General features: G+C 33.4%; 1 protein-coding gene across 3 annotated transcripts in view; it reads right to left on the minus strand.

Moving 5' to 3' along the window:
* Positions 1-19,432, minus strand: part of HNF4G (hepatocyte nuclear factor 4, gamma) — a 170,906-nt gene that overhangs the window by 16,764 nt on the left and 134,710 nt on the right. For 2 of the 3 annotated variants that reach the window (XM_011981972.1, XM_011981971.1), the window contains 2 exons: positions 6,106-6,274; positions 2,001-2,095 (listed from right to left, as the gene is read on the minus strand). In XM_011981972.1, coding sequence (XP_011837362.1) covers positions 2,001-2,095; positions 6,106-6,251 — 241 coding nt within the window. In that variant the 5' untranslated portion in view covers positions 6,252-6,274. Of the gene's footprint in view, positions 1-2,000; positions 2,096-6,105; positions 6,275-9,987; positions 10,193-19,432 lie in introns of those variants that run through there. The other variant, XM_011981970.1, reaches the window with a different exon arrangement.

Genomic DNA, 19,432 nt, shown 5'->3' on the forward strand with positions numbered 1-19,432 from the left:
CCAGCTACTCAGGAAGCTGAGGCAGGAGAATGGCGTGAACCCGGGAGGCGGAGCTTGCAGTGAGCCGAGATCGCGCCACTGCACACCAGTCTGGGTGACAGAGAGAGACTCCATCTCAAAAAAAAAAAAAAAAAAAAAAGGAGTGAGTTGTCTGTAAGTTGGAGTGAATCAGTAATATTTTATTTTAAAATCATACTTACTGGTAGCTTGCTTTTTTTGATTTACAGAAATTGTTATTGATTTTTAACCTAAACTGACTCATTTGGAAATGCATATGCAGTGATCAAATATTAAGAAGTTAGCTATGCTTTTATGAATTCCACTTACGTGATTATTCTTTAGAAAAATGCTAAAAGATATCGTAAACATTTATACTCTCACTGCTATCATTTTTGACATAAAACTATGTTTTTATTTGTTTCCACCTAATTAATCTCGCTACTATGCTGTTAGTGTAAAGAAGACAAATACATCAACTTGAAAACTCAAAATTACTTTACAACCTATTTAAGAAAACTAGCACATTATTTTATGAACAGAAGATAAAATTTACCTATTTTAAATCATAATTGTATTTCACAAATTGTAAAACTCATAAAGGAAATGTAGGATTGTTATTTGCTTACACTTTTGTGGGGATAAACATGGGGTTCAAGTAGAAACGGAGGGAGGCAATTGACCAAGTATGTAATTAATCCCGTAAACTGCCAAATAGAGCTTCCTATGAAATTAGAAATAAATCACTTTTTAAATGAGAAAGTGCTTCTCCTTTAATTTTGTGAACTTTGTTTTTTGTTGTCTTCAAGATTACCAACCTGAGCAAAACTAATAGTATTCCTGCATTCTTAAAATATTGAATGACAAAGAAAAAGCTAACTATGTTAAAGATGGGTTTGATGTATTTTACACTTCTTTAGTATAGTGATTTCATTTGATTTTTTTAGTTTGTGAAACAGTTGTGAAAAACATCTCTTTGCATATGATAGGCATGACCAAACAGTAAAACTGACAAGTATAGAATTTTGTAGCTGTTACATGCTGTCAAATGTTTACAATGTGTTCAATACATTTGTTTCTAAATTAATCGTATTTAGAATATAGGAGAATATAATCAGAATACTTAATATATGCAAGACGAAATTAGTACACACTAAAATAGCACATCTAGTCTATTGTTTTGGTCCCTCAATATAATATAAGCTTCCTGAAAGGGAAGATTATTTTGTCTACTATGTTCACTATTGAAGCTTCAGCACCTAGAACAGTGTTTGGAAAATTGCAGTGTTCAATAATATTTAGTAAATAAATGAATGCATGAAAAGTAGATGTTCAGTTAATGTTCATTAAAAGAAAAAAGACACTCATTTGTTATTGAGAACAAAAAAAAAATACATTTGCTTCAGGCGTGGTGACTCAAGTCTGTAATCACAGCACTTTCAGAGGCTGAACGGAGTGGATTACTGGAGGTCAGGAGTTCAAGACCAGCCTGGCCAACATGGTGAAACTCTGGTTCTACTAAAAATACAAAAATTAGCCAGGCATGGTGATGCGCACCTGTAGTCCCAGCTACTAGGGAGTCTGAGGCAGAAGTATCACTTGAACCTGGTAGGTTACAGTGAGCCAGGATCATGACACTGCGCTCCAGCCTGGTTGACAGAGTGAGACTCCATCTCAAAAAAAAAAAAAAGAAATCTGTACTTTCAATCCACTAACAGAATATTGGTGTACTATTTAGTCAATAAGTTTGTTGCCTTGGACAATATAGCGGTGGAGAGAATGATATCCATAATCAGATCGTCACCAGATAAATACTGGCTACACCACTTAATAGCTGTATGTCCTTAGACTAAATTCTTTATCTTGAGGAACCATAGATTCCTCCTTATTAGAGTGAGGAAAATTAGAACTCATGTAAAAAGGTTATAGTGATCAATGAGAATATGTTTGTATGTTTATCACTTTTCATCAATAATGTTAATTATCATCACCATTATTATTACCTTCTTTTTTCATTCCCGCTCTAAAACACTTTCTTAATCGACAATATCTACATTGATTCCTTTTGTCCTTGTCAACAACACATTGCCGACTGAACCTATAACATCAAAGATATATTAGTTTACAGAAAACTATAATTTCAAAAAAAAAAAAGCAAATAAACAGACAAATGGATTTTAAATATGTGTTGTCACATTTGATTCGCTAAAAAGAAGGTATAGGAACAATCAACTATGACCTTTCCAGCCTCACAATCAGCATGTGCGTGAAAACACGAGCCTCACCTCTCACTTAGTCTTTATAGTAAAATAAAACTGAATGACTATCTTCATTTTGGCTGCTGTGCGTAACCACTTCTATCATGAGTCATGAAAGCCAAACCTAGTTTTGAATATCTTTGGCATTCAAGTTTTTGTTGCTTATTGCTAAATGATTTCAGTATGAAGGAGGCTATTATCAGAACTTCATGGCCCTGCATTTTCATGCTTTTCTCTTTTTAAATATCCTTCTATTAATTTTAAGTGTACCCCACACCCCACTGAAGTTTACCCTACATGGCAAATTATACATCAAGAGGTAATTGAGGACAACACTGAGAGTATAGTCGGCATCATGGGGTAAGAATTCACACACATTATAATGGCTGCAAATGAAATCAAGAAAAAACAAGTGTTGGTGAGAATGTGGAAAAATTGGAACCCTCATACACCGCTATTTAAAATGTTAAATGACGCAGCTGCTTTGGAAGAAAGTTTAGCATTGTCTTAAAAAGCTAAACATAGAGTTATAGTGTAACCCAGCAATGCCATGTTAGGTCTGTATGCAGAGAAATGAAACATATGTACACATAAAAACTTGCTCATAAATGTCCACAGCAGCATTATTCATCATCGCCCGGAAGTGAAGAATATACAAGAGCCTATGATAATAGAAAAACAAAATGTGGCATGCCTGCACAGTGGAATATTGTTATTTGTCAGTAAATAGGAATGAAGTACAGATAAATGCTACAACACGGATAAACCTTGGCAGCCTATTCTATTCTAAACAAAAGAAGTAAGACAAAAGAGATCACACATCGTATGATTTTGTTTATACAAAATGTCCTGAAAAGGCAAATTTGTAGAAATAGAAAATAGATTCATAATTACCTCATATTGTTGGGGAGGGAGTTGGGAGGACATGGGGGAGTAACTACTAAAGGTTTCATTATAAAGTGATAAAAATGGTCAAATTTGACTGTAGCGATCGTTGCATCACCCTGGATAAACTAAAAAACTGATTTGTGTACTTAACCAAACAAACAAACAAATAAAAAGAGTACAGTCTCTGAAATTAAATCTAAGCTTGGTTCCACCGTTGATTCTCAGCAGAACTTGGGGGTGTTAAGTAACTTTAGTTTACAAGTGTAAAATAAAGAGAAGGACTTGCCCAAAAGGCTGTTGTGTGAAAGCACCTCAAATAGTTAGGGGCAAATATTAAGCATACAGTAAACACAAACATTTCTTCAAAATTCTGGCACAAAATTATCCATACATCTAGATATGTACCTGTTTATTTGTAGTTGATGATAAATGATAAGAATAAAGATACACATTTTGTGAAATGTATTTCTTCTAAAAACTATCAGTGTCCACTTAAAATCGAACGAGAAGCGAAGCCTATAATCAAATTGAGCTAGAAGAGAAATGTGCTTTCAGAGTGAGGAACAAGGCATTGCTCATTTGGGAACAAATGGCTGATGAGACTCAGAAGAGAGGACCAGATTGACAAAAATACAAGGAGAATGCATTCAATTAACATTAAATTAATAATAAAAATTGAATAAACATATTATTAAGCACCTACAACATACAAGATCCTGGTGTAAGGATTAAACAGATTAATATGCTACTTGTCTCCTCCACTCAAGGAAATTACAATCTAACAGCGTATGCATACAAATTGTACATAAGGTGAAAAACATAACATGAAAAGTGTCGAAACAGCAATTAAAAGTGCTTTTGAAGCAAAGCCCAACCTCGGTGTGATGAAGCAGTTAGAGTAGAAATGGAATTTTGGCATCTAAGGAAATAGATACATTTGAGACCAGCACAACCTGAGCTTCAGAAAGTCTCCATGCCCCTAAACTTGCTTCAAGTTTTTTCCAAACGAAAATCATCACATTTGCTGAATACTAACATATGTAAAGACAGCTAGGTTGACAGTAACATTCCTAATAGGAAGGTGCAGGAGTTAAACTGTATCTGTTGTTAGAATATTTTTTAAACCTCTTAAAGCTGCTCTGAGAGCATCCCTTTTCCACTCTTCTCATAGAGAAAGCACAGAAGTACTGATAGCCTTTGTGATTCTCTGATTCTCAAAAGTTGTTGGATTTAGTTGTTTGGATCACCATTACACACACACACATACACACACACACACACACACACACACACACACAGAGGTATTTCAATTTTAACAGAGCACATGACTCCAGAAGGTATGGTTTACAGGTTATTCTGTATTTGTTTTAGTTTAGATGCATTCGTACAAAAATATTTTTGATGAAGGAAATTGATCTACCTTTTACCTTTAGAGTTTTAATGTAAATAAAAGCAAAACTCATCTAAATACACTTTTTTTGTTTACCTAGAAAGTTTTATTTTTTATTTTCTTATTATTTTTTTATTATACTTTATGTTCTAGGGTACATGTGCACAATGTGCAGGTTTGTTACATATGTGTACATGTGCCATGTTGGTGTGCTGCACATATTTATTCATCGTTTACATTAGGTATATCTCCTAATGCTATCCCTTCCCCCTCCCCCCACCCCACAACAGGCCCCAGTGTGTGATGTTCCCCTTCCTGTGTCCAAGTGATCTCATTGTTCAATTCCCACCTATGAGTGAGAACACGCCGTGTTTGGTTTTCTGTTCTTGCGATAGTTTGCTGAGAATGATGGTTTCCAGTTGCATCCATGTCCCTACAAAGGACATGAACTCATCCTTTTTTATGGTTGCATAGTATTCCATGGTGTATATGACCTATAAAGTTTTTAAAGTGGGCAATTTGTATTTTCTTAACCTGCTTCAACCTATCTTGGAAAAATTAAAGAATTATCAGAGAACTAGATAGATATTTGGGGAGTTATATATTAACTTGTATTGCACCCTAGGAAATCACATGGCAAGACTTTGAGAGGGTTAACCTCTTCCCAAATGTCTGATCTGTTCTTAAAAGGACATAATTCTACACGTACCTTTTATTGACAGAACAAACATAGTTTTTTTGTTGTTGTTAAATTTAACCATTTTTGTTAATAGCCTATATTCAATCTAAATGTAATCTGCATTCAAGCACAGTCATACATATGAATCAAGATGCAATATGTATACTTAAATCATGTTATGATGTTGACTAGGTGTTCATCTAAAAATAAAGGAAAAAAAAAACAAGAAAACAGCCTACTGGAAATGCGTGACAAATATAATATAGTTAAATAAGCTTCTGACAAAACATTTAAATTTAATGACAAAAAATATGGCATGAGAAATACATTTTAAATTTTAGGACTGAAAATTAAATTTCACTCATTGATATCAACAAACTACCAAAATCATCTGCACTTTTATAATTTTGTTTTTAGACCTAGGATGTAATGGCACTTAAAAAATCAACATGAAGAAAAATGCTCATATTGAAAAACCTTTTAAATGAAGATTTTAAAATGTTTAGAGGTATATGAACATGTGATAAAACAATAAAGAAACACAAGGAAAAGATAACATGAAATTGCAATAGTAGTTACCTCTAGGAGACAAAGGAGTAAAAGTGCTAGAGGAGGTGTCCATTAAAGGCTTCAACTATATTGGTCTAAGCTGGGTGGTAGGTAGGTGGATTTTTTATATACCTTGTATAAGTCTAAAATATTTCATAAAAAAGAACCACCTATGTGAATACATCCTGTATACATACCCACACGTTCTGACTTGTACTGCAGTTTAGAGATTGTACTTACAGACTTACAGATACACGAAAACTCTGAATTTTCTTCTCTTACTTTTTCCGTGCCAAACTGAAACACCTGTAAAGATAACTTGACTAAAAGGGCATTTAAAGTACCTGCAAGAATAAACGTGACTCTTACGAATGCTGCGTCTGAAGAAACCCTTGCACCCATCACAACTCGATGCCCCATAGTGTTTTCCTGTTGCTCTGTCCCCACAGATGGCACACAGACAGTTGACACCGTTGTCTGTGGTATTCATACTTGTCTCTGGGGCAGAATTATCTGTGAATAAAAAAAGCAAGATTAGAGTTACAGTTAGTACTATTTCCTGATTAAATTGTCCTGCTAATTATTTAGAGGCTCAAACAGTCCGTTCGTTGGCTTCCGGGAGACCCCACACCGGTGCTTTCCTTTTAACCCCCCGGGCTGGCGGCTTCCGCTCCAACCTCTCCTTTCTTATTTCTGAACATTTAACTTTGGGACACCATAGGGCTTAGGTCTCCAACTCCGCTCTTTCCCAAGGGAGGTTTATCTGTTCCATGACAATAAATATTAGCTGTAGGATGAATAATTCCAATATTTTATCTCTCTAGCCCCGATGTCTCCCATGGGCATCAGCCTGAAATGCCCAAGCACCTGTTGAAGAACTTCATTATGAAATCTAATCAGAATTGTAAATCGAAGTATCAATAACAAAACTCATTTTTCCGCTAGAACTTGTTCTTCTTTCCTTCAGTCTCCCCTACATCAGTCAATGGTTCCATCCACTTTCCCAGGGCCAATAATCTGTGAGTCTTTAATGTATTCTCTCCTTTATCTTTTATAACCAATCCCTTGGTAAGTCCATGTTTATAATACTTTTATTTATTTATTTATTTATTTATTTATTTATTTATTTAATTTTTTGAGACTGAGTCTCCCCTGTTGCTCAGGTTGGAGTATAGTGGGGCGATCTTGGCTCACTGCAACCTCTGTCTCCCAGGTTCAAATGATTCCCACGCCTCAGCCTCCCAAGTAGCTGAGACTACAGGCATGTGCCACCATGCCAGGACAATTTTAGTAGAGACGGGGTTTCATCATATTGGCCAGGCTGTTCTTGAACCCCTGCCCTCAGGTGATCTGCCCACCTCAACCTCCCAAAGCTCTGGGATTACAGGTGTGAGCCACCGCGCCCAGCCTGAAATACATATTTAATCCATAACTTTTCACCACGGACACCCTTATTCAATCAACCATCATCTTTCCTCTAGATTATGGCAACAGCCCACTATCTAAATTCTTTCCTTCCGTTCTTGCTGCCCTACTATTTGTTACCCCAAAGCCACCTAAGTGATATTGCTTTAAGTAATTCATATAATGTCACTCTCTGCATCCAACCCTGTTGTAACTAGATAGAGAATAAAGTCTAGGCATCTTCCCACAGCCTGTAAACCCTGCATGTCAAACCCGCCTACAAATCCCCCAAATCTCTGATCCCAGTATCTGGTACCACTTTTCATCCAGTTCACTATTCTCCAGCAATATCTTCTTCTTTTTTTTTTTTTCCCATCATTGAAGGCTACTCTCATCTCAGAACTTGTTCACTTGCTCTTCCTTCTGTCTGGAAGGAAAGTTCTTCCCTTTCTTTGAGCTAGCTACAAGGTTTCTGTTAAAGTCTCACATTTTGTGTGAAACCTTCTCTGAACACACATTTTAAAATGTCACCTCCCATCTGTCCTTCAAGTAGAACCTAGACCCCTGCTTATTTTAAGTATTATTATTATTTTTTGAGTCAGGGTCTTGCTTTGTCAGCCAGACTGGAGGGCAGTGGTGTAATCCTAGCTCACTGCAACCTGGACCTCCTGAGCTCAAGCAATCTTCCCACCTCAGCCTCCTGAGTAGTTGGGGCTACAGGAGTACACCACCACATCCAGCTAGTTTTTAATTTTTTTATTGTAGAGATAAGGTCTCACTATGTTGTCCAGGTTGGTCTTAAACTCTTGGGCTCAAGTGATCCTCCTGCCTCAGCCTCCCAAAGTGCTGGGACTACAGGTATAAGCCACCACACCTGGCCTTAGTTTTTTTAAATGGCCTTAGTTTTTTATATAACTTTATTGGTGAAAAGTATATTCTGCATTGGTCTGCTCATTTATTACCCATCTTTACACACAGAATGTAAGCCCCATGGTGGTAGAGAATTTATCTGTCTGATTTAGTCTTCTGTTTTCCAGTTTTTAGGATTATGCCCAGGATATAGTGGGTCATCTAATACACAATTCTGAAGGAAGAATTATTTTTAAAATGTAGATATTTATAATAAAATAAATATTTCTTAAATGAGTTAATATTGTGGATTACATCTTTAAAAATCAATATGCATTCAAAAGATATTAAATATGTAATATAGTAAACGTTTATTGCAAAATTTTATATTGACAACTGATTATTGTATATCTAACAAAAGGATAAAACTAAAGGTTGTCATGTCCTGATTACATTTTGTAACTTACATATGTTCTACTTACTAATATTTCTGAGTAGACAAATATTGTCATATATAATTTCATGAAGTAGAAAAAAAATTTTAATGAGAATATGCTTAGGGTTAGTCATGTGACATTATAGGATTAAAATGCTAAACATTTTTCTTTTGGTAACATTAACAAAACAGATACTAATAAAATGAAAGTTAGAACTGTTTGGAATTGATTGTATTGTGAGAGACTATATAGAAATATGAAAAAATCCACTCTGGCTTCAAGTTTAGTGTCATACTTACATGTTGCTGACAATCTTATTACAAACAAGTTACACCACACTTTGGATATAGCCATACGAATTCGTTATTTCAGTATATTCGTTAAACATAGTAAATAAGTGTTACGATTATGGTAAATATGTCCCTGCCATTTCTTAATCATGAGTGTTTTTTTAAAGTCATGATTCTGATGAAATACTCTGTGGAATATCTCTAATCAAGTCTAGACATAAGGACACGAAACAGTGACTTCCTGAAAGTTGTACTACAGCTTTATTTTAACTATATTTGAGCTAAATTTTCAGAATTCACCTTTTGACTATTTTTTTAAATCTCCATTAATAAGGAACTGCTTATTAAAAATAGAACCAGAACACCAGTCATACAAATTAGACAATACAGTAGAATAGTAAGATATCCTCAGTACAAGATATATTCTCAATCTTGCATTAAACACACACACACACACACATTTTCCAAAGTATACATAATTACTTGATCTTAGGAGTTCTAACAGTGATAACATATTTTAAACAAGATTTTTTACTAGGTATTAAGTCTAAATTCAAAGTCAATAGTAAACTGTATTACATAAAGACACAAACCCTAAACAACTCAGGTCTTATTTAAAGTTAAAATATTACAGTAATTAAATACCAACAGCTTTGTGCGGCTAAACATTAGCCTGTCAAGTGAGGTTATAATACAAGCCTTATTCCCTTTCATATTTGCATTCAATGCAAAAACCTGATAGTAATTTAAAATTCAGTTTCTCATCAGTACCAATTGAGAACTGGAATTATAATGAAAAGAGCAGACAATCAGTGAAACTCCCTAATGTTCTATGGAAACTTTGTTCCATAAGTCATTTTATATATTGCATAGAAAATATACTTTCACAGCCAATCTGCCAATATTACTTATTACTATGACTTACAGCAAATAAAATAACAGCTGAAACTAATCTTTTTACCTCTGTAACTGACCGATGACAGAATTCTGACATTACTTTATTACATAAAACCGGGTTTTCTTACCTCTAACACAAAATAGCCACAGCATTAACTTAAATTTTGTAATGAAGTGCAAAAACTCAGATTTGTGGCCTTAAAAGCAAGTCCTAAACTCTCCAGCAAAAAAAAAAAAAAAAAAAAAAAAAAAAAAAAAAAAAAAATTGAGCCACTACTTTTGGAAGCTCAGTCTACCTTCTCCAATTATACTTACTTTTCTTTACATCTATAAATAGATGATAACTTACCATTTGAATTATATAGAATCTGCATAGTTTCAAACTCCAAAGTTGTATAAGTTGGGTCCAGAACTTCACTGTAATTTGCCATGTCCATGTCCAGTATTGGTTCTGATACCCTCATCATTGATTTAGAAACGCATATACAAGTGGCACCGCAAGCCCAGAGTGTGTGATGAGTGTTTTGATGTGTTTTGCTTTCAGTCTGTGAGTGATAATCTGAAGTTAACTGTAACTGAGTGACTTAAGAGCTGCAGTGGGAGGGGCTGTAAAACTGTAACCTTCTTCGGCAGGCCATATTCTGCTTATTTCTTCTTTTATGGCATACGAAAGCAATTCCTTGTGATAATCTTGGAATGCTTCATGGTATAGCCTTATCTGAAGTGCTTAGTGGACTAACATGATTTCCTAAATTGACTTCCAGCAGACAATAAATGAGATCATTACGAGAAGGATTAAAAATAGAAAAGAAAATCTCATAGGTTTTAAACTGTAATAATAATGTGAGGTATCCCATTTAAGGTGCTGAAATCACATACCTCTCATATTCTGAAAAATAGGACTGACTTTACTGTTGTAAATTTGGTAAATCAAGTCTGTAAATTAACATTTCACAATAACACTTTACAATTTCAAGTTTTCTTAAATGTGCAATAAGGCTACCTTTATTTTGGAGTAAAGCAAATTTTGTAATTTGAAATGTGGGGAGTTATGACATACCCTGAGAGCTCCCTGGGCATAACCCTAAAATAGCCTTTAATTATATTCTCTTTAATTATCTATTTATGGGCCTGTGTCCCAACTATGTCAGTAAACTTCCCAAGGGCAGAACCAGTACAGCTGCTAGTACATGGGAGGCATTTAAAACATGGTTACATGTATAATGTTTCATTTGTTTTGAATTTTGATGCCATTAAACTGAAAAAAAAAATATCCCTAACGTGTAGATCTATATATTCCTATTATCAACCCTCATTTATATAGCATAGTATATCTTCTGTGTGTATATTTGACAAGGAACTTCTAGGGTGTAGGGAATATTTAGACAATAGCACTCAATCAATATATTTTACTTCTGAGAATATATTTATTGATTCTATTTTCCAAGAAACAATTCCAGCCCCATTTACATTATAAATTCAGAATGTCCTTTACCACATTTGTTAAAGATTGCAGCGAAGTAATATTTCTTAACCAATTTCTTAACACCATAAACCTTATGAATACTCTGTCTTAGAAACTATTGTACTTTTCACCTGGGAAGGCTGGCCTCTTAAAGACTCTAAACCATGTGACAAACTGTAAAGAAAATAGCTTAGAGTCAATTTAGCAGCCAGATTCACTAAATCAAACAGTGATGATTGGAATAGTCCTCTTGCCCTCATATTCTGTATACTCTTCATTGTGAGGATAATATTTTGAATAAACTTTCTTTTTTGACTGACTTTCTTTAATGAAGACAAAACATAGGTTATTCAGTTTTTAGAGAAGTAGACAGAAGTGGTTTTTATTCTATGAATTTTATTTGAGTGAAGTTGTCCTTATTTTAAATGAGTTAACAAACATTTGTTTTCTATAGGAACCAAAGGGATGAATTGTGCAGAGCCCACAAACTTTCTAATCTATGAAATAATTAACCAATACAGAGGGATATCACTGATGGGAGTGTCCCAACAGAAGAAAAAATAAAAAAGAAAAAGACAGGAAAAGCTCATTTATACATCTGGAAAACACTGAAAGAAATGTGGCTGTAGCTCAGGAGAACAATGCTGTGATAGTTTCATCCTTCTACCCTAGTCTGTTGCTGCAGCTGACAGCACCAGACCCAGGCATTCGACTCTAAGGTGAAAGGGGCTAGAGATGGATCTCAGCACAGATCTTCAAGTAGCAATTAGCAACTAATCAGAGCTGGCATTCAAGAAGAAACCTGTGCCCCATTCTTGTTAGTTTATGTTATTTTCTTCATTTTGCAGAGTAAGAACTCAAAAATTTCCAGAAGATATGGTAGATTTGAATGGCAAGCTTATCTCCTCAAATGGGTAGTCTTTGTAATGATATTCAGATGTAGAAACACCCATGGAATTCAGCCAGCCTCAGCCTAACAAAACAAGGGGTTTCTTTAGCTTTTCTCTGATGGAGAGTACAAAGTACAGTGGAAGCCCTCTTTTCTTAAATTCTAGGACTCATAATTTACCCAACTGATTAAGCAAATGAAATAAATAAAACAGAAAGTCATAAAAGCCTTAAATAAATAAAACAGAAAAGATCAAGCCTTACTTGATCTTATTTTACATAGGGGGATATGGATGCTACCGTTTGTAAAACCAAGACCTTTTTATTAAGTAAGAATGCACTGATTGGGGTTCTTTACTAAATTATTTGTTCATAAGTCTCACACATTGCCTTTGATTTCTAGTTTTTTTTTTTTTATTTTTTAATGGAGAAAAAAGTTAAAGCCACTCATAAGGCAATCCAAAGCAAAAATCTAGAAGCCTTCTAGAATTTTAGTTTTTCAAAATATTGTCTATAATGTAGTCAATTTGCTTTTATCTACTTCCATAGTATTTCCCTTGGTTTTTATAGTGGAGAAAAAATAAAAATAAAAAAGTCTTTTGGCCAGGCACAGTGGCTCACGCCTATAATCCCGGCACTTTGGGAGGCCAAGGCGGGTAGATTGCTTGAGCCCAGGAGTTTGAGACCAACCTCGGCAACATGGCAAAACCCTATCTCTACTAAAAATACAAAAAAACTAGATGGGCATGGTGGCGTTGCCTATAATCCCAGCTACTCGGGAGGCTGAGGTAGGAGAATCGTTTGAACTTGGGAGGTGGAGGTTGCAGTGAGCCAAGATCATGCCACTGCACTCCAGCCAGGGTGATAGAGTGAGACTTTGTTTCAAAAAGATAAAATGAAAGCCTTTTAATGCTCATGTTGCATTAGATTGCACAATTTTTAATGAAATTGTGAAATGAAATAACAAGAACAAATGGCAATCATACACTAGGTAACAAATCCAAATGACACTTGATAAGTGTATAAAGCTGGTAAGATGTGCCTACCCTGAAAACTAATTAGTATGATTTACAAAGGACATTGAGAACTTGAGTTAATCCCAGGTTTGGCTACATGGAGATTAGAGGCTGTCTTCATATTGATTTTAACTTGAGATCACTTGTATTTATAAATTAACTTATATTCTTCTTTATAACCAATCTTCCTCTCTACTTCTAAAACTAGCTCAGCTACATTCAGAATATTTTTATTTATTTAAAGAGGAGAAGGGGAGAATGAAAAAGGAGGATGAGAAAGAAAAAAAGTCACGAGAAACAATTTAAGTTACAGTTAATTTTAGGTTTTCAGTTATGCATCATAATCAAAACACACAGCATACTCTTAATACTAATTCTTTGTGTTTCCCATTCAATCGTGATTGTGGTGTTTTCATTACTCAATAAACATGTCTGTGGAACAATTGAACAAAATGAAATTATTTAAGTTGCATAAACTTAATACTTGAAACAGTTATGGTGAATATATAACTGTTCACATTAAAATTCAGTTATTTTCAGCAAAGGAACTGATGAATATTATCCAAGCAGCCTTTCATGATGGCTTCATCAAGTACTTTACACGGGTAAGTTCATTAAGGGTGCATTAGATTAAGAGCTTAAGTAGTTAAAAATAAAACTGTATTAATTTTATGCCTAGGTGATAGTAGAAGAAAATTATCCTCAAATAAATAAGGCCTATGTTATTAAACCCTACATTCATCAGAAATTTATGAGTGCTTTTAAGTTTACTTCTAAAGGTTAAACTGGGAAACACATCACTTATATATAGTAATACATAAAATAGTAATTTATAATAAATAGCACACATTTTCTAAAGATGTATAAATTTAACCTATATCAAAAAATATAAATCTATGATAAACTATGAACTACTGAAAATTTCTCTTAACATTGCTTTCCAGTATCTGTTCTCTAAAATGAGCAAAACATTACTTTTACTTAGTGAAATCTCATGTTTTGCAGGCTAAAATGTGCCATCATAGCTCTAGTCAGGTCAAACACTCCAAAGAGAATGACAACATTATTTGTAGATAAAAGGTTAATTTTAAATAGCACAACTAATGATCTTGAAAAGTGTTTCTTTCAAGCAATAGTTCTCTAAACTGGCATGTGAAATATTTAAATTTCTTTAAAGCAACATAACAAGCAGTGAAAACAGCATAATGCTTAAAGAAGACAACTCAGTTCACTATTGATTCTTCAGGATAATAGCAGAAACATTTCTATCTTATCTGGAAGACGATTAAGCCATTTAAATTGCCCCATAACTTACATTTGATTTAATCATTCTTTCACCACGTGATTTAAAATAGAAAGCAAGCTAATAAGATGAAGGTTATTTTCATAAAATAAGTTTCATGAAAATAATTTGGAATGCTAATACCAGTATAGAAACATTTTATTGTAAAATAGAGTTAACGAAACGTATTTTTTAAACTTATTTCTTTGAGATTTTTTTCACTAGCAAAAGCACTACCTATCAATCTCCAAAGCACATCTATATTTCTTGTTGTTTTCATATTCTACTTTTCAAGCATGAAGATTACACAAATGTGATCACTAAAAGCAAAATGAATAAAAATAACAAATCTAAATCAACCAGTGTATTTTCCAGTGTAAGCAGGAAACCATTAAGTGAAGAACTCTACCCAACAAAAATGACTTTTTAATTCAAAGCAAAGCCACCTTTTGTTTCTCAAAAAGGATCTCAATTTAAAAAAAAATCATCATATTTTCTTGCTGCCACTGTCCTAATTAACCATTCTTCCTCATTCGAAATAGAAATCTTGTATTTTCTTCTTCCTAATTTTGGTGGGAGAAAATAAGTAAATTCACAATTACAGCAAACAAAGATGGGTATTTTAATATTTAAGGCAAGTCACTACTATTTACATACAAATAAGTTTGAAATTGTCTCATGATGGGATTCTATTTCCAAAGAGCTTTATAAATTTTTTTCCTAAAGCCTAGATTATGTGTACTTTTTAGATAAATAAAAATTATTTTTTATCTTTTTCCTTTGCTGTTGAGTTTAAATCTATGCAATCGCATTAACTTATTAACACATTTAAGCCGAAGCTCTTATAACATGCAAAAATTCTAATTTTGATATTATTTTTGAAACATGTTCCTGTCCTCGATTTGTTGAAAATTTTTAAAATTTAAACTGAACTTCTATAGCTTTGCTTACATGGTTTTATAATAATAATATAGCTTTGCTTATAGTTTTATATATAATAAAATTCTACAGCTCATTTCTCAATTCATATTCATTTTCAATTCACAAAATGCAGTCCAAAGAACCAATTTTAAATCTTTATCACATCATTACTAAAAAATGCCATTTGATAGTAAAATCTAAAGAAAGTTGACAGAGATACATAAGCACCTTGTGAAATAGCTGAATTTGTTTAGAAAGATCCTACTGTATTCTTTCTAGTATTTATGGTTTTCCTGAACTATTTATATTTATTTTATTTGCACATTAATACACTATGTTATTTAAAACTAGTTATACAAATAAATGTAAAATCCAAAACTAAGGAAGAGTAAAAACTATCGTTATTAAATCAGTTACTGCTAGGATAGACAAAATGAGGTTTGCACAGCTCACAGCTAAATGTAACCAAGAAAATACTCTGGGTAACAAAAGCTTAGAGATGATATAAGAAATCTGCATATATTAAACCTACCTTCAAGGTCAACTGCCTTGTGATTCAAAGCAGACTCTCCTTTTCCGAAGATAAGGAGCTGATTAGCACTAAATTATTAACTGGAATATAGATTATACTGGTAAGGAAACTAAAGTGTGGATATAAGGAACATGTTAGGATTTGCCAGTCACTATTTCTGCATTTCCTTTTTACAGTGGGTATTATCATTGTTGCTACTGCAAACTCAGCAAAGCTAGACAGAATATTTAAGATTGTAGTGGCATTTTGAAACCAAAGTTGCTGCATTATGCAAAATGACGGGAAGGAAGTTATCAGTTTGGGCCAGTACCTATTGAAAATATGTTCTGAAGAGGTATAATGTTTAAGAAAAATAGCAGCAGTTTCACTATGCTGAGTGCAATTTAGACTTGAACATTTTAATGAACTATAATGTACTATAATGAACATGCACTTTAGCATCTGGAAGCCAGATAAATAAATAAATAAGTATATAAATAAGAGTTAGTTTCTCCATATAAAACATAATAATAGATTATATGTTCAGTCAAGTAGTCAAGAACTGCTCAAAATTCCTCTTTAAAGCTTTCTTAGATACATATGGAGAACAATATTTTAATGTGATATTTGATTGGGATAAAAGTAAACAATATTTGCATCTCCATTTAATAGAGGTAGGTGTATAACTGGCTCAACTGAAATGTTAAATATTTCACCTCCTTTTTGATAAATGTGTTTTTAGAAAAATAGTGTTGGTTGGTTTCTCAAAAATACCATAAGGAACTTTTTTTTGGTTCAAGGATATAGGACATAATTAAAATAATATTAGTAGTAAACATATGAATATAATATGAACTAAACATAGTAGGTAAAGTGGTGGCTTTTGTAACATAATCTACACAATCTATTATCACTCTCAAGTAAGAAACCTGGAATTGCTTAATGCCAACTTGTATATTAGGCCAATGATTCAAAAATTCTGGTGCACAATAATTACAATTATCTGGAGAACTTTTGGGGGCCCCCAAGGTTCAAGTTGCATCAGACATGAATTAAATCAGAAAGTCTGGAGGTAGAAGCTGGTATCAGTGCTTTAAAAACTCTTTAGGAGATTCCAATGTGCAGCAAAATCTAAGAACCACCATTTTAAGACGCAAGTTCTATGAAGGCAAAGACCTTCTATTTTCTATTTACTATTATGTCTGCAGTGCCTAGAATACTGTATGTCACACAGGAAATGCTCCACAAATACTTATTGAAAGTGTGAATAAAATATATATGCAAATAATAAACTTTGAAGTGTATAGCATTTACACTGAGGATATGAGTACATTTTATGTGTCAAATGGTTTTCTAATGACTGGATATTTCTACATGAAAAAACAGAGAAAATCCTTGCCCTCATGGAGCTTATAATCAAGTAACCATGATAAAATAATGATCATGATGATAATGATGATGATTTATATCTGTATAAAGAGACAAATAGCTGAACCATTATTTTTCTATAGGATCCATGAAGCTGGATTGAGAAATAGAGTTAATATCCTATACATTTAGACTTCTGCAACAGAACAAATTCATTGGTTTACAGCTAGATAGAGATGTAACCCTGCTACTGTCTGACTCTTGAATGCCTGCCTTAATTTGCACGGTAGTTTAGTCATGGGTATTTCAGTGGGAAGTTGCAAAATACACGTATAGGATTACTAGCCTGGGACTAGTTTAAATAGGAAGAAAAACTTATTCCATTTTTAATGCAGTCTCCTGTATATGATTGCATATCTACCTCATGATACCAATGCTGACTTTCCAGAGCACAAAGAACATTCTTCTTTTGCCCCATTCACTTCCACTCCAGGCTTAAACATAAGAGGTAATGTTTGGGGAGCATGATTCAATGTGGTATGAAAAACAAGCACTGGAATAGAAGGTGCCCACATAAATATAATTTTTAAAATATACCAAAACTCAACATTGAACATGGTTCTAAATGGTGACATATTAAGATCATTTCCCTTAGTCTAGAAATACTACAAAAGTATGCAATCTTACCAGTACTAATCACTATTATTTTTTATGTTCTAGCATTTACAATAGGGAAAGAAAAAATAATGGTATAAATCTTGGAAAATGATATGAAAATAACATTCTAGAAAATAACCAACCAGAAATGAAAACAATAATTAAGATTCAATTTCTTATATGTAACATCTAGTATATACAAATAACTCTTCTCTCAAAATAACATACGCAGTTCCAAGTACAAAGCCAGCCACAGGAGGAATTTATTTATTTATTTTTGATGAGGTAGAGGGGTTTTAGATGTTATGACTTCAAACTCATATTAAAGAATAAAATTTTAAAAATAGCCAAAAGTTATAAATGAAAGAATAGCGAAGATGATCTTATCTGATATGCAAACATAGTATAAAGTCATTATAATAAAAACAGAATAGTTGTGTTTAAGAATAAATAGAACAGGAGATAAAAGAGAAATTCCAATTTATTTGGTGTATATGGCAAATTAATACAGTTGTCTTTCAATATCCATATGGGGCAGTTTCAGTAACCCTGTGGATACCAAAATCCTCAGATGCTCATTTTGTATAAAATGGCATAGTATTTGCATATAATCTATGCACATCCTTTTGTATACTTTAAATTACCTTTAGATTACTTATAATACCTAATACAATGCAGATGCTCCATAGTCATCATAATTGTTTATTTGTATTATTTTATTATTTTTTATTCATTTTTGAAAATGTCTTCAGTCTGTGATTGATGAAATCTATGATTATGAAACCCATAGATATGAAGGGCTGATTATGTAATATAAAAGTGTTTAAGTTCAGTGTGAAAAAGGGATATTTCATCCAAATAATTATTTCGATATTTTATTATCCTAGATAAAGGTAAGTTGGACTCACACCACACCACATAGAAAAATACATTTCATGCATATTTAAATAAAGATGACAAAGCATAACAATATAAAATTGAGCAGAAAATATCTTTCTTTAGCAGGTAAATAATATCTTAGTGGAAAGATAAGATATCAAAGTCCTTTAACCTCTATCTTTTGTAAATGTAATTTTTATCAATTCTAACCTGTTGTATTGAAATGATAAATTTGACTGTTGACATTTGGAATAGAGTTTTACCATATGTCTAGGAGTGCATTTTTTAATTTTATTTTTTCATAATCCTTCATGGAACTTGATGAGCTCTTTCTATCTGTACTTAACATTTCTTTATCAAGAGAGAATTCTTCCATTACATTTTTACAGTTTGTTCTTTCTTTATTCTTTTATTACAAAATTTTTCATTATTCAAGTATTATATTTCTCTAGAATTTCTATCTCAAAGGGTTCTTGTAAGGATTAACTAAGTTAGAAACAAAAAGTACATTGAGGCCAGGCATGGTGGCTCACACCTGTAATCCCAGCACTTTGGGAGGCCAAGGTGGATGGATCACCTGAGGTCAGGAATTCGAGACAAGCCTGGCCAACATGGTGAAACCCTGTATCTACCGAAAAATACCAAAATTAGCTGGATGTGGTGGCGCATGCCCATAGTCCCAGCTACCGGGGAGGCTGAGGTGGGAGAATCACTTGAACCCAGGAGGCAGAGGTTGTAGTGAGTTTAGATCGCACAACTGCACTCCAGCCTGGGCGACACAGTGAGATCCTGTCTCAAAAAAAAAAA

The sequence above is a fragment of the Mandrillus leucophaeus genome, unplaced genomic scaffold (assembly GCF_000951045.1).
Source record: "Mandrillus leucophaeus isolate KB7577 unplaced genomic scaffold, Mleu.le_1.0 Scaffold233, whole genome shotgun sequence".
Classification (NCBI taxonomy): Eukaryota; Metazoa; Chordata; class Mammalia; order Primates; family Cercopithecidae; genus Mandrillus; species Mandrillus leucophaeus.